Genomic DNA, 15308 nt, shown 5'->3' on the forward strand with positions numbered 1-15308 from the left:
TATATAATAAAAATGATTATTTATATATAATTTTAAAACTAAATTTATTCAAAACATCTAAAATTATATATTTTTAAAAATTAGTTAATAAATAAACAATTTAAATTATTTATTCAATTCATAAACAGTTTAACAATTTTTCTTATAAAATTTTCTAATATATCACTAATTAAATTATTTAAGTAAACATGAAATAATTAATTTAGATATATATATAGAGAATAATTAATAGATAAAATTTACTATAAATTTGTTAATAAATAAAAAATTTAAATTATTTATTCAATTCTTAATCAGTTTAATAATTCTCCTCATAAAATTTTCTAAAATATCACTAATTAAATTATTTAAGTATACATATAATAAAATATTTAGATATTTATATAGAGAATAATTAATAGATAAATTTTACTATATACCTGTGATAGTTTCATAATAATTTCATAGAATTTTTTCTTATTTTTGATTTTATTTTATTTTTATTTAATATAAACATAATTTTAATATATATATATATATGTAATAATAATAATAATAATTATTATTATTATTATTATAATTATTATTAATTATTAGTTCCCTTAATTAATTATTTGTTTATTTATAAAAATATACTAATCCATGATGATTCACTTAGGAAAAATGCATTACAGTTTAATCATAAAATGTGAAAAAAAATACACAAATGACTAAAATTTTGCATAAAATAAGCGAAAATAAAATGCAATTGAGCTATAACATCCATAAATAAATTTGAGGTCATAAATCATCAAATTGCTAATATTTGACTAATTTAAGTTAATTTACTTATGAGAATATTAGGGAATTAATTAGAAAATTAAAAATTGATAAAGGGAGGTAAACTTTCATACATGAAAAATAGCCAAAATTAACTAAATTAATTTTGTAAAACTCCAACTCATATGCAGTACAAAGGAAATTGGCCATCTATTTATATTATACTATCTTTTATATAATTCTGTTAATAAATATTCTATATAATTTGTATATTAAATACTATAATTTATATTACATTGAAAAATTAAATTTATTTTAATTTTTGAATCATTTGTCAAATTTTAAAATTATTTAGAGATTTTTAAATTATTTTAAAATTTTAAACTATTTTTATTTATGAAATTAATTTAAAATTTATTTTTGAATAAATTACAAATTTAAAGTTATAATTAATTTTTTTTATTTTTTAATATTTTTAATAATAAATAATAAAAATATGAATTTATATATCATAATTATATTAGTTCATTTAATTTATATAATAATTAATTAGAAATTACATATTTTTTAAATAATATATTATATATTTATGTATATAATTTTAATTTGATTTTTAATAAATTACGAATATGAATTTAAAATTTAAATATTTTTATTATTAATAAAAATAAATTTATATTATAATTATATTAGTTAATTAACAATTTATTTAATTTATATATATATATATATATATAATTATCGTTTATATAATAATTAATTATTACTTAGAAATTATGTATATATATATATATATAATTTTTTTATAAAAATTTAATATAACACTTATAAAAATTATAACTGATCCCGCGGTAAGGACGGGGGACCCCCTTTGAGGGGAGCCAATGACACGTAGAGGTCAAAAGTCAAAAGGGTCAGCATGAGGTCCGGCCGATCGGAGAAGAGACAAGGACAAGGGGACATTGGGGAACATCTTCTGATAACAGGCATGTTCGACGACCAAGCCATACGCAGAATCCTACGACGGAAGGTTCTGCTGTCCCATCAGAGAGGTGCTCGGACTATAGCAGTATGGTGTCAGACATGCTCCTCTGGTAAGCCCATACTAAGGTATGGTAAAGGACACGTGTACGTCTCGATAGGTGTGCATAAGCCTCCCCACAGCTCTATATAAGAGTCCTCAGACTTCGCCAGAGGTACGCGATCTCTTGAGCGTCGGAGGGTCGTCGCCGGGAACCCCTTCCCGGCTCGACTTCCTTGCAGGTTCGCCGGAGATTCGTTCAGCCAGTCGAAGACAGCGGAGAGCGCCACGTCCCCAGCGTCCATCGACTCAGCGTTCGGACAGGATCAATAACAATTATAAGTTATAACATATAAATAAATCACGGTTTTAATTAAAATCGTTATATGGAAGTTTTTAATAAAACCCTATTCATTTCTCTCATGAATCGCAATTTTCGCCGATTTTGCCTTTCACCTTCTGCCATCCTCCTGAGCTCACGAGCTCGCTCGCGATTCAGATCGCAGCATCTGTCTAGTCTTCTCTACTTAAATTGAAAATTTACTATGGTACCTCCCGAAGAATTGTGATTGTCGCCTCACTAGTTGCGCTTGCCGACACTGACCTAATCTCCCTCGCTGATGCTTCTGATAAGTCTTCATCATTTATATAGTATTTTTTTCCTTGATTAAAGTGATCTTGTGATTGATAGAAGGAATCAAATCGATTCCTTCTGTTGCGCACTGTGCCGCTATTGGACACACTCGATGACGATCCAAACTTCTCATGCGCGTGTTGTGTCGGTCGCGTGTCAGTGTTAGTCCCTCGTCGGAACGGTAAAAACCATGAGTTTTAGGCGGAATGACTCGGTATTTTAAACCATGTTCGAGATTCAACCCCCGATCACTTACGATCCAACAATAAGGTGACAAATGAACAAAGCAAACACAACCAAAAGTATGCATGTCAAGATCGTTGGAATGTTTATGAAAAAGATGAAAATATGGAGAATCAAAGTTCAAGACACGTGAAGGCGAGCGATTAATTAAATAAACCGCTATAGATAAGGCCTCAACCCATAATTTAGATGGAACAAAAGATTCAATCAATAGAGTTTGAACAACATCTAACAAATGTCGGTTCTTACGCTCAACAACACTATTTTGCTGAGATGTATAAGGACAGGAGCATTTGGAAGCAATGCCTTTTTGTTGGAGAAAATCATGAAATTCATGAGACATATATTTGCCTCCGGAATCAAATCAAACCTTAGCACTTTAATTTTTGAAGAAAATTGGGTCTCAATATAGGTTACAAATGTTTTAAAGACCGTAAAAACCCCAGATTTAGAACGGAGGAAATAAATCTAGGTATATTTATTATAATTGTCAATGAATGTGACAAAGTATTTGTAATTGACATGAGAAATAATAGAAGTAATACCCCCACACATCACTATGAATCATAGCAAAATAGTTTTTTGCACGACTACTGAGAAGGAAAAGAAAGAGACTTTTACCCAATTTACACGAGATAAAAAATGATCTTTATTGCCCAAGAAATCAGAATTTAGTAAGTGAGATAAGATAATAGAATTAGGATGACCTAAACATTTGTTCCATATTTCACCTACTTGGTTTACAGTACTACAAGCTAAAGAAACAAAATTAGGAATGGAAAAGTATAAAGGAAACAAGCTTTAGGTCCCCTCGCTAGTAGCTTCCCCGACACCTGATCTTGCACAACACAACCATCACGAGAAAATCGAACATCATAGTCATTATCAACCAATTGTGCTACCGAAATGAGACTAGTAGAAAGCTCAGGAGATACCAAAACATTTTTAATTGAAGAATTAATATCCCTAGTAGCATGAATAGGTAACTTACTGTCGGACCGTTGGTGGTCGACTAGAGGGAGGTGAATAGCCCTGATAAATAAAAAGAACCTTTCTCGAATTTACAACTTAATTAATCTATCACTTGCATAAATAAAATAAATGACTGAAAGAAAAGAGGCACGAAAGGGTTACTTTGGTTACAATCGGGGAGGTTAATCCAAGAAAGTTGGAGCTCAGTAAACAATCTTTTTTAAGCGGAGAAGCCTCTTACAATAGTTGAAGTACTCAATTATACAACAAAACAAAAATAGAATGAATCACAAGTGTTATATGAACCTCTTGGACCAGGGCTGTATTTATAGCCCTGGTCGGGGCGCTTGGAAGGGTTCCAGGCATCTAGAATGGGATAAACTTCTATTCCGACACAACGGTTAAACGCCACATCGATTTGGGTAAAGTTTGGATTCCGGGCGTTCGGATGGTCCGGGCACCCCAAACTGGTTCCCGGCGCCCCGACTAGGTCCGGGCGCTCGGACCAGGAAAGTCAACATAGTTGACTTTTTCTATCCGGGTCATCCATTCCGGTTCCGCTCGCCTCGGTCCTAGTCTTCCTCTCCGGCTCTACTTGCTTGGGTGATTTCGGCCATCTGAAATAGGGCTCATCCGAACCAAACTTCCGGCCTTCTCGAGCAACCTTCCGCTTCGGCTTCTCGCTCCTCCGAAATGCCGTGCGCCTCTTTCTCGTCCGCCCGCGTACTGTTCAGCAGTAGCTCGTTCCTCAGACGCATCGAACTTGTCGGCTCTCTCCCGTGCCGTCCTTCTCGTTAGCTGCGTTTTTTGCTCGACTTCCTGTGCTCCTAAGTTCCTGCACACTTAGACACAAGGTTAAATTTAACAGGACCTAACCTAATTTATTTGATCACATCAAAACTACCTTGGGGTTCCAACACTTACTACCATTAGCAATCTGAATATTTCTATGATAATTTTTAACATTGCTAAGAGTCTCAAGAGAACTGGTCATATGATTGGATGTGCCAGAATCCACAAGCCAAGATAAAGATGGTGTAGTATGTTTACTTTGAAGTCCTAAGGCTGAAAGACTGTAGTAATCATCTGCTGAACCTTTCAGGAGTAAGTATTGAACACACAGCTTGATTAGCAACAACAACCTGATTAGCATGACGGTTCTGAGGACGAGTAGGACATTCTTTGATAATATGCCCAAACTTCTTACAATAATTGCAATATTTCTTTGAGCAATTAACAACAATATGCCCGTATCACTTACAACTATAGCATTGAACTTGTCGCATGTCTTTGCGCTTGCCTTTCCCTTGAGCTGTATAAGAAATTGCATTATTATGCATTTTGTTTTGCCGGAAAATTATTTGTGTTGTAAGATGCTGCTCTTCACGAAGCAACTCTCTAAAACACACATCCAAAGAAAGAGAAGGTGCACGATTCATCAAATTAGAGTAGACTGCCTCATTTCAGGACGTAATTTCATTAAAAATTGAATTCGCTTGCTTTGTTCATGCACCTCTTGAACCATAGAAAGAGAGTAGTACTTTGGCATAAATTTTGTCAACATATTCAGCTCATAAGTTCTGAAAGCAGAAAAGTACTGTTGAATGGAAAGATCATCCTGAGAGAACTAGCAATCTCGTATTCTAATTGAAAATGTTTGGTTGCATTGTCTTGATATTAAACTTTTTTTAAATACTCCCACATGCTTTTAGCTGTCTTATATGATCTCAGATTAAGACCAAGCAGTTGATCAACTGATCCTAGAATCCATGTCATGGCTTTGGCATCCTTGACTTCCCACTGAGCCAATTTAGAAAGCTCAGTAGCCAGTAGGTGCCGGATCACTACCATCGATATGACCCCCTATTTCTTTTCCCATGACAAACAAACTAAACTAAAATTCACAGGTAGAATAATTCTTACCTATGAACTAAAAATATCTGAGTTGGTAGTTGACATGATATTCGTTACTCATCAAATGCAACAAAAAAAAAAGACAGCCCGGTGCACGAAGCTCCCGCCATGCGGGGTCCTGGGGAAGGATCCATTACACAGCCTTACCCTACTTTTTGCAAGAGGCCGTTTCCAGGATTCGAACCCATGACCTTTTGGTCACATAGCAACAACTTTACCGTTACGCTAAGGCTCCCCTTCAAATGCAACAAGAAGTGCTAAAAATTAGCAGACCCAAAAGTCCAAAAGCTTGAACTGAAATAACACCACTAGGAATTCTGGAAATATTCCCAAAACCAAGATCTGAACTTCTCAAGAACACTCTCAAATTTTTAATTATGGCTCCGATACCATATCCATTGGATTGAATGCTGTCACCATGATAGTTCTTCTCAATATACAGAAAATGTTAGTGATTTATAAGACAGATTTTCAGCCATAATTTCAGGCTGATTTACAGTAATTTGTCTAAAACTCTTAATCAATCTAGCTAAATCATAAAGGTTTAGTTATACTATTAATTACAATATATTTACAGCTATTAATTAAGGCTTGATATATGTTGTTTTATATGCTTCATCCTTGATGTATGGTGGTAAAAGGCGACTACGCTCGCCCCCAGCGCCCCTGCCAATCCGTCTCAAGGCCAACACGGAGGAGATAAATCATGGATGACTACTAGCCTTTGGAATAGTGACTAGCGCATGAGGGAGACATTTATCTCAGCTATACCGAGATTCGAACCCCAGATCTCATGGTGACAGCACCTCATCCGCTAGCCACTAAACCGTCCCAAGGGACACTTCATCCTTGATGTATGCTGTTATATATGCTGTCATACCAGACTATCTGTTAACATAAGTGCTGGCGCTGTGATATCTTTTTGAAAGATGAACTTGATACTTTAGGTTGGTGGCTTAGTTTGCTTGATGTGGCTTCTGAACATATATTAAGGAATTTTATCTTTTTCAATTTTTTTTTCTTACAAAAAAAACATGAGAAGTTCTACAGATTATTAAGAAACTTGTTCCGAGAGTGATTTCTTATCCTGCTTAGTAATAATTTATGAACTAAAATCTTAATTTGTATTTCTACTCGTTATAGGTCTTGATGTGCTTCGTACTAATAGAAGTCTGGTATTTTATGAGAAGAAAGAAAATCTTTCTAAGCTTTGGGATATTCTTGCTGTCTATGCCTGGATCGACAAAGATGTTGGCTATTGTCAAGGTGAAAACATATTTCATTGATGTTGTTGTTGTTGTTCTTCTTCTTCTTTTCTTCTCTTGTTTTCCTGCTCTTGCAATTCAACTATCAACCCATGGGAGATTCATATTGACATACATTTTCCATAATATTTGACAACAAAATTTAATGACTTGCACTTGTCATACCAGGTATGAGTGATCTTTGTTCCCCAATGATAATTCTTCTTGAAGATGAAGCAGATGCATTCTGGTGCTTTGAGCGTTTGATGCACAAACTGGTATTTTGTTGTCATCTCCCCCTTTTATTGGTCAATGTTTAGCAAGATCATACAGTTATGAGTGATACTGGAGAGGAATGGAAATGGTTACATTTAGTTGGAAATGAATACATTATATATTTTCCTACCTGTGTAATTGTTATTTATTTCGCTAATGAGTGTTTTGAAAGGATGTCTGAACTAAAAGAGTAATTTGAGATAGCTGGTTGTGAAAAACTATCATTTTTCTTCCTATATGATAAATAGAGGAGCTTAAGTGAACAATTACCAATGTACAAGCATACTTGCTGAACTGGTATAAAGTAAATACTTTTTAGTAGCTCGTTGATAGTTCTTTTTGATATTCTTTTGACGTGTCTTTTAATCACCTTCGCATTTGAAATCTTTAAGCGAGGAAATTTCAAATGCACTGAGAGCTCCATCGGGGTGGAGAACCAACTTCAAAGTCTAGCATCCATCACACAAGTTTTGGACCCAAAGCTTCACCAACACCTAGGTATGCGACACAAGAAACTAGAATATAACTGCATTTTGTAAGATATAGTTTGTGCCTCATCGTATCTAGACAAATATTTCCTCGTCTCAGAAGCTTATCATTATAAGCAGTAGATTGTCTCTTGTATCTATTGAACATTGCATTTTTGTAGTTGGATGCAACAGTTATGTAATTGACAAGAAATTTAGCATTGTTATTTTGTATAATAGCAGATGGAGATAACGACTAAACTGACATAGCTTATGTTTACTTTAACGCCTTCTCTAATGTCTGAAAGGACGCCTTATAATCCTTGTAGCTATCTCAGCTGTTTCAGCGCCGACTCCTCCATGTGCAGATGCTAATGTTGTGTTTGTTTTTGAATAGAAACCCTAGGCGGAGGTGATTACCTTTTTGCAGTTCGCATGCTTATGGTATTGTTCAGGCGAGAATTGTCCTTCGGAGATTCTTTGTATCTTTGGGAGGTATGACATATTACTGGAACTCATTGGGCAACACTCTCGTACATTCTTGTTAGAATCATACAAGACATTATTCCAAAGGCTAGTAGCCACCCGTGATTTATCTTCTCCGTGTTAACCCTAGGACGGGTTGATGGGGGCACTGGGGGCGAGCATAGGCACCTTTTGCCACCTTGTTAGAATCATACAATACAATACAATACAATACAATTTACATACAGAACGATGCAATTCTTACAATTTACACTCTTCTGACATGAATATTTCATACAGATGATGTGGGCTTCTGAATATCATCCTGATCTATTCATGCTTTATGAAGAACCAGAGATTTTAACTGAAAAGAATGACCGATCTAAAAGGAAACTCAAGTCGACTCGTCAATTTGGGAAATTTGAAAGGGACAATATCAGGAATGGAACTAAAACTTCAGAAGCCCCTTTGCCAATCACAGTTTTTCTCGTTGCTAGTGTTCTCAAGGATAAAAGCACAAAGTTATTGCATGAAGCACGTGGTTTGGACGACGTTGTTAAGGTAAGGATTTCCAAACTTATATGAATGTCTTTTCCTTGTGATCAGTGAGATCGTCTAAGAAAAGCTACCCTACGATCCAAAAGGCATCATGACTTTTTCCTCAGTCTCTAACAAATGTCAATGCCTCATTTAAATGGGAGAAGTGACTTCTTACCTTTTAAATTGTAGAAGTAACAAATGTCAATGCCTCACCTTGAAGCTGTATAAGACTTCATTGTCACATACTCAGCTCATAGCCAACCACTGACTCAATATGTTTAACCATAGCTTAGTAATACTCTCAGCTCATCTATAAGTCCACAGCTCACTACCCGGAATTGTATTACAAACGAAGTTACACCTTTCGTTAACAAACTTGCAAACCTACTCTCAAGTATGCTAACTAGGACGGAAGCAAATTTGATCAACGAAGCAAATAAGTTTAGAACGGAAGTCAATCTTGTTCATTGATCTTCTCTTCAAATTCGAAAGCCATTTGCACTTAAATGAGAGAAATTCTTGTCATTCCCATTGCCTCTTAATTGGCTTTGATTGATACTGCTTCAATTCAGATTTTAAATGACATAACTGGAGATTTAGACGCAAAGAAAGCTTGCAGCCATGCAATAAAGCTTCACAAGAAATACCTGAAAATGGTGAGCATTTCATTTTCTTTTGCACTTTAAGCTTATAAAATGTGTCTAACTGTGATATCTGAATCTCTAAATTACTTTTTTTTTTTTCAATATTCAAAATCTTCAGACCAAAAATTCATAGTTTCCAGAGTATACACTGTTTGACGAGAATTGATTCCAGCAGCCAAATAGTGTAAGGTTTACTTGGTGAAAGGTTTCTGAAGGATACATACATCTCACCTACATCAAGTTTTCTAGCTTATTGTATTATTTGTGTGAGCTAGTTTTATGCTCCTACCTGTTGTGCTGTCAAGTCTAATACACGAAGTTTCGCTCACTTGTTCTCCCTCTAAGCAAACCATTGCAATTGTATTGATTAAAGAACACGAAATGTTCAAGGTTTCTGTAACTGTAATAAACCTGATGTATTAACAAAATGAGGATGTCAATAATGCATTTTTCTTAAATGTAAACGGATTGTTCCTGTAAAAGCCAGAACCTTGCTTTAGATTTTAACAATCTAGTTTGGAAATTTTGGATAATGCAGGAAACACTGTGTGAGCTCAGAACAAAACATTCATTCTCGGTTTAAGTCAAACCATCCTTAATTTAACGAAAGATGATTTACTTAGCATTCCTGTTATCATTTTCTATATAATTCCAATCGTTCCTATCTTATTTTGTTGGGGTTTGTTCGTAAGAAAGAAGAAAGAAGAAAGAAGAAAGATTGCAACTCAATTCGACTCTTAAATAGCCCCTCTCTGTTTTTTTTCTGCCTAAATCAGTGTAATTAACCATGAAGACGAGGATTGCGCTCTTCTTCTCCTTCCTCTTCTTCTTCGTTACAACTTTCTGCTACCGCTCCAGTGCAAGAGACACCCTAACTCTCTCTACTCCTCTCCTTGACGCCGGCGGAGCGATCTTGATCTCCGATGGCGGTAGATTCGCGCTTGGATTCTTCAGCCCCGTCGGCTCCAGCAATCGCTACATCGGCATATGGCACCACAACATCAACGACAACCAAACCGTGGTATGGGTTGCCAACCGCAAACATGCTATCACCGGCCGGTCCGGCCGTCTCTCTCTAACCGCCGACCGAGGACTCACTGTCACCGATGGAAACTCAACTGCTGTTTGGTCCTCCCACTCGGCGACGGTTCTCAAGAACCCCGTCGCGCAACTCCTCGATTCCGGAAACTTCGTGATCAGTAACGACAGCTCTGTAGCGTGGCAGAGCTTCGAGTTTCCGACGGACACGTTACTCCCGGGCATGAAGATAGGATGGGACCTGACGACCGGGAGCAACTACAACCTCACGGCATGGACGAGCGAGAGCGACCCGGCGCCGAATGGCTACACGATGAGCATCGACCAGAGCGGCGACCCGCAGTTGGTTGTAACGGACGGCCCGCGACTGCACTGGCGAGGCGGCCCGTGGAACGGCAACCGGTTTAGCGGCATCAGTGGCGTGCAACGCTACCGCACCATCGGCTTCGGCTTCAACTACGTGGCGAATCCCCACCAACTCTTCTTCTCCATGTACTTGAACGACACATCGATCATCGATAGGCTTGTGATGAACACCTCAGGCGCCGTGCAGCACTACATCTGGATCGAAGACCGGCAGATATGGTCGCTTGAGGGGTTCGTGCCGCAGGATGAATGCGACAGCGTGGCCCGATGCGGCCCCAACGGCGTCTGCTACCCGGGCGGGTCGACGATGTGCACGTGCCTGCAGGGCTTCACCAGTCCGAATAACAGCGTCGAATTGGACGGCTGCGTCAGGCTCACGGCATTGGACTGCGTCAACGGCGCCGATGGGTTCGTGGCGCAGATCAGCGTGAAGCTTCCCGACACGTCGACGGCGACGGTGGACTGGAGTATGGTGAGCCTCGACGAGTGCAGGGTCCGCTGCTTTAGGAACTGCTCCTGCACCGGCTACGCGCAGGCCAACGTCAGCGGCAGTGGCAACGGATGCGTTCTCTGGTGGACCAATCTACTGGATATCAAGTCCAACGACGGCGGAACAGGGCAGGATCTCTTCGTCAGAGTAGCAGCAGCCGATCTCCCAAGTGAGTTCGATGCAGATTTCTTCTTCAACTACATACTGTTTGAATTTTCCTCCATTGACCTTGTCATTTTTTGGTCAGGCACATCGGCAAAGCCTGGTCATGGGAGTCGTGTGGTTGCAGTCATTGTGGCCCCTGCTCTGGCTGTTTTTCTACTGGCATTCATTGTTTATTGGACTTGCTGGAGGAAGAAGAAACGTATGCCATTAAAATCTCTGGTGATGGCAACTACTTCGCAATGAATTTAGCATAATCACTAATACAGATGCAATTGTCATTTGGCAGATGGCAATTATTTTGATGATGAGACTCAAGAGGAGGATTTGGACCTACCAATATACGATCTAGACACCATTGCAGAAGCCACCAATAACTTCTCAGAAAGCAACAAGCTTGGACAGGGAGGTTACGGGCCAGTATACAAAGTATCCTTTTGGATAAATTTTAGCATAGCCGTTGACTACCTAAACTTTATCTGAATTGGAGTTCCAATATGGCGGTGACAGGGTAAGCTTAAGGATGGACAAGAGATAGCTGTGAAGAGGCTATCGATGACATCAACTCAGGGTGCCCATGAGTTCAAAAACGAGGTAACGGTGATTGCTAAGTTACAACATCGAAACCTTGTTCGACTTCTCGGATGTTGCATCGAAGCAAGGGAAAGGATGTTGATCTACGAGTTCATGCCTAATGGAAGCTTGGATGCCCTTCTATTTGGTGAATGCATTTAAGTAGTTGATCATTTCTCAATTTTGAGATGCTAATGAGTGTTGTAACTTTGATATTGCAATCAGATAAGGCAAAAAGTGGATTGCTGGATTGGAAAACACGATACAACATCATAGTTGGGATCGCTCGAGGAATGTTGTATTTGCACTATGACTCTAGGCTAAGAATCATCCATCGAGACATGAAAGCTAGTAATGTTCTTCTCGACAAGGACATGGATCCTAAAATATCAGACTTTGGACTAGCGAGGGCATTTAGAGGTGACGATGCAGAAGTTAATACAATGAGAGTTGTTGGAACCTAGTGAGTTTTATCTTCAATCATTGTTCATCACATTTTATCACACAAAACCTTGAGATTTGATTTTTATTAATGCAGTGGATACATGTCACCGGAATATGCTATGAATGGGACGTTCTCAATGAAATCTGATGTATTTAGTTTTGGTATATTGATACTTGAGATCATAAATGGTAGAAGGAATAGAGGTGTTCATAACTCTCCATTCCATATGACTCTTCTTGATCATGTAAGTAAGTAGAATGGTATTACACAAAATAAATATTATACTTTATTCTTTGATATTTATTCCTCTAATTCATGGAAAATGCCTCATTTTAGGTATGGAACTTGTGGAAAGATGGTGAAGCATTGAAGTTTGTCGACGAATCAATTGTACATTTGTTTGTAACAAGCGAGGTGTTGAGTTGTATAAAATGTGGACTTTTATGTGTCCAAGAGCGACCGACAGATAGACCAACAATGAATAGAGTATTAAAAATGCTAGACATTGATGTTTCACTTTTGCCAGAACCAAGTCCGCCTGGATTTGTAAATTTAAGAGGCCCTTTGGAGTTTGAATCCTCATCAACAAGTAAATCATACTTCGTAATGAATGATGTTTCATGATATTTCAGATACAATACTCCAAGGTCGTCGATGGATGCAAAACTAGTTTGATAGTTTGGTAATACGATTTAAATGTGTATTTGTTAAAGTCTTGTAATGTAAGGTGTTTTTCCTAAGTTGTATTTGTATATTAATTTGTCTCATAACTTTGCTTGGTCTAATTTTTTAATTATAAATTAGTGAATTAATCAATTTTATTATATCAAACTGTTATTTGATAGAGTATGTTTTTTTTTTCAAAAAAGTATTTTTTTAATATATACTAATTGAATTAAATATGCATCTTTTATTTAAAAAAATAGTTTATTTTTCTCAACCAAGTTGATCTATTAAATGGTTACCTGATAACCCTTGATAAGTTTTTCATACATAAATTTTAATAATTTATTTTTAGCGTTTATTAAGTGCATAAACTTATACATATGACTGGATTTATTATTTCTCAATATATTTATTAAATTCCTAACAGAATTTCTTATAGAGACTGAAAATTAGATTTTTGGTGTTAGCTTAGATCAATTAAGTCAAACTGTTAGACTAAATAATTTGATCTATTTAAGGTTTGGAGAATTCGTCACTACAAAAATTTTTAGGATTACCGACGGAAAGTTCCGTCGGTAAAAGGCCTTATCGACGGATTTCCGATAGAAAATAATCGGTTGGAGGATATGCGACGGAAGTTTTTTTCCATAACAATCGGTTGGAGGATATGCGTTGGAATCTATTTTCCCGATGGAAAAAAACTTCCGTCGGTATATTATCGATGGAATTATAATTTTATCAGTAAATCCTGCGGGATAGCTGTCGCTAAGTTTTCCAACAAAAATATAACTTCTGTCGGAGCCAGGGGTACTGTGTATCGAAAAATACCGGCCCTGTATCGTAAATTGCAGACGGAATTGGCTTTTCCGTCAGTAATTGCCGACGGAAATTATTACCGACGGAAATGCAGTTTCTGTTGGCAATTACTGTCAGAAAAGACAATTCCGTTGGCAATTTACGATAAAAATGTTGGATCGAGACCGCGCTAAGGGGGTGAATAGCGCTCGAGACTAATTCGTTCGGATTTAAAACTAACAGAGTAACACAACAGAAATAATAAAAGAACAATCACACAGAAGAACACCAAGATTACTTGATTCGGAGCCTGTGGCGACTCCTACTCCAAGGCCCACGTTCGTTGAATGTTTACTTTGGGCAACAACTATAATCTCGTAAAATGATTACAATTTTAAGTACAATGAAAAAGCAGTAATTATACCAACTACAGAGAAAATAGTAATTTGAAAGCTTCGGGTCATCGACGTCGAGGTGTAGCTTTGTCGGAACGTCTTGTTAGCAGCTTGTTGATGAAAGATAGCCTTTTCGTTGATCTCTTGAAGCTGCAGCCCGAGGCTCCTTTTATAGCCTTTACAGATCTGATCCAGATCCACAAAATCTGGGATCAGGTTTGACCCGAAGCGAATCGGTCAACTGATCCCCGGTTCGGTCGACCGATCAGATGAACTCCTCCTCATCCGATCCGCCCGATCCACTCGCTCCGCTTCGATTTGGTCAACCCCTATCTCCGGTTTGATCGGCCGATAACCAGGTTCGGTGGACCGATCCCCTGGTCGAGCCCAGTCCACTCGCTGGATATCTGATCTGCGGCTTGGGGGTTCGATCGACCGATCCAAGCGTTCGGTCGACCGATCCCGGTCAATTCTACCCTTGCATAAAACTGTTAGTTTCTTGCAAAACAGAGTTAGAACAGAACAGATAGTATATAAGAAACTTAAGTTTGACAGTATTCAGACTGTTCGGTTCTGACTTCGGATTTTCGACCGGAAACCCTAGGTAGAACCGATGCCTATTGTTCCCTCTTCTGGGGAACACGTCCTCACCTACTCCACTCAGGAGAAGTTTACCTTTTGCCAGTTCGGTCCTCCAGACCGACTAAACTTTTGCTCAGCGTCCGATGCTTCTGGTCTTCATGCTGGACGTCCGGTCCATGACCCGTCCAGACTTCCACCTAGTTCGCGACACCAGGATTTCAACCTAGGGTTACCGCCCCCTAGGATTTTTGCCCGAAGCTCCGACCCGCCAAGACTTTCCGCCTAGGGTTACCACCCACTAGGACCTAGGGTTACCGCCCCCTAAGATTTTCCACTTGCCTAATCGTAGTTAGGACTTTTGCCTAAGAAATCTTAGGTCTTTCCTACAAAGCTCATTCAACATATCAGATAACAAAACACCTTAACTTTAAACCCGTTGACATAATCAAAACATAAGTTCGATCGTGGGATGTTTCCTGCACTAACAATCTCCCCCTTTTTTATTACGGCAACACGGTTCAATGTTAAGTAAAAATATAACAATAAATGCAGAAATTTAAACATGAGCATAAATGAAATAATTTGAATTGAAAATCTTATGCTCCCCCTTTCATTATGTTTAAATTCTTAATTCTTAA

At 37.7% G+C, this 15308-nt stretch overlaps 3 protein-coding genes across 5 annotated transcripts in view; all 3 read left to right on the forward strand.

Moving 5' to 3' along the window:
- LOC122056244 (TBC1 domain family member 17-like) overlaps positions 1-9681 on the forward strand; it is a 32156-nt gene extending 22475 nt beyond the window's left edge. For all 3 annotated transcript variants that reach the window (XM_042618096.1, XM_042618094.1, XM_042618095.1), the window contains 7 exons: positions 6666-6788; positions 6956-7044; positions 7435-7540; positions 7907-8004; positions 8275-8535; positions 9087-9170; positions 9277-9681. In XM_042618096.1, coding sequence (XP_042474030.1) covers positions 6666-6788; positions 6956-7044; positions 7435-7540; positions 7907-8004; positions 8275-8535; positions 9087-9170; positions 9277-9291 — 776 coding nt within the window. In that variant the 3' untranslated portion in view covers positions 9292-9681. The remainder of the gene's footprint in view (positions 1-6665; positions 6789-6955; positions 7045-7434; positions 7541-7906; positions 8005-8274; positions 8536-9086; positions 9171-9276) is intronic.
- A 131-nt stretch (positions 9682-9812) lies between these two features.
- Positions 9813-10389, forward strand: LOC122054773 (G-type lectin S-receptor-like serine/threonine-protein kinase At4g27290; the record flags this gene model as incomplete). The annotated part of the gene is made up of 1 exon (XM_042616208.1): positions 9813-10389. A coding segment is annotated over exon 1 (444 nt), but the record flags the coding sequence as incomplete, so codon positions are not given.
- Positions 10374-12987, forward strand: LOC122056243 (receptor-like serine/threonine-protein kinase SD1-8). The gene is made up of 7 exons (XM_042618092.1): positions 10374-11221; positions 11300-11416; positions 11504-11643; positions 11725-11935; positions 12013-12250; positions 12326-12476; positions 12569-12987. The coding sequence occupies exons 1-7, from the start codon at positions 10420-10422 to the stop codon at positions 12854-12856; spliced, it is 1947 nt and encodes a 648-aa protein (XP_042474026.1). The 5' UTR covers positions 10374-10419; the 3' UTR covers positions 12857-12987.
- The last annotated feature ends 2321 nt before the right edge of the window (positions 12988-15308 follow it).

The sequence above is a fragment of the Zingiber officinale genome, chromosome 3B, assembly GCF_018446385.1.
Source record: "Zingiber officinale cultivar Zhangliang chromosome 3B, Zo_v1.1, whole genome shotgun sequence".
NCBI lineage: Eukaryota > Viridiplantae > Streptophyta > Magnoliopsida > Zingiberales > Zingiberaceae > Zingiber > Zingiber officinale.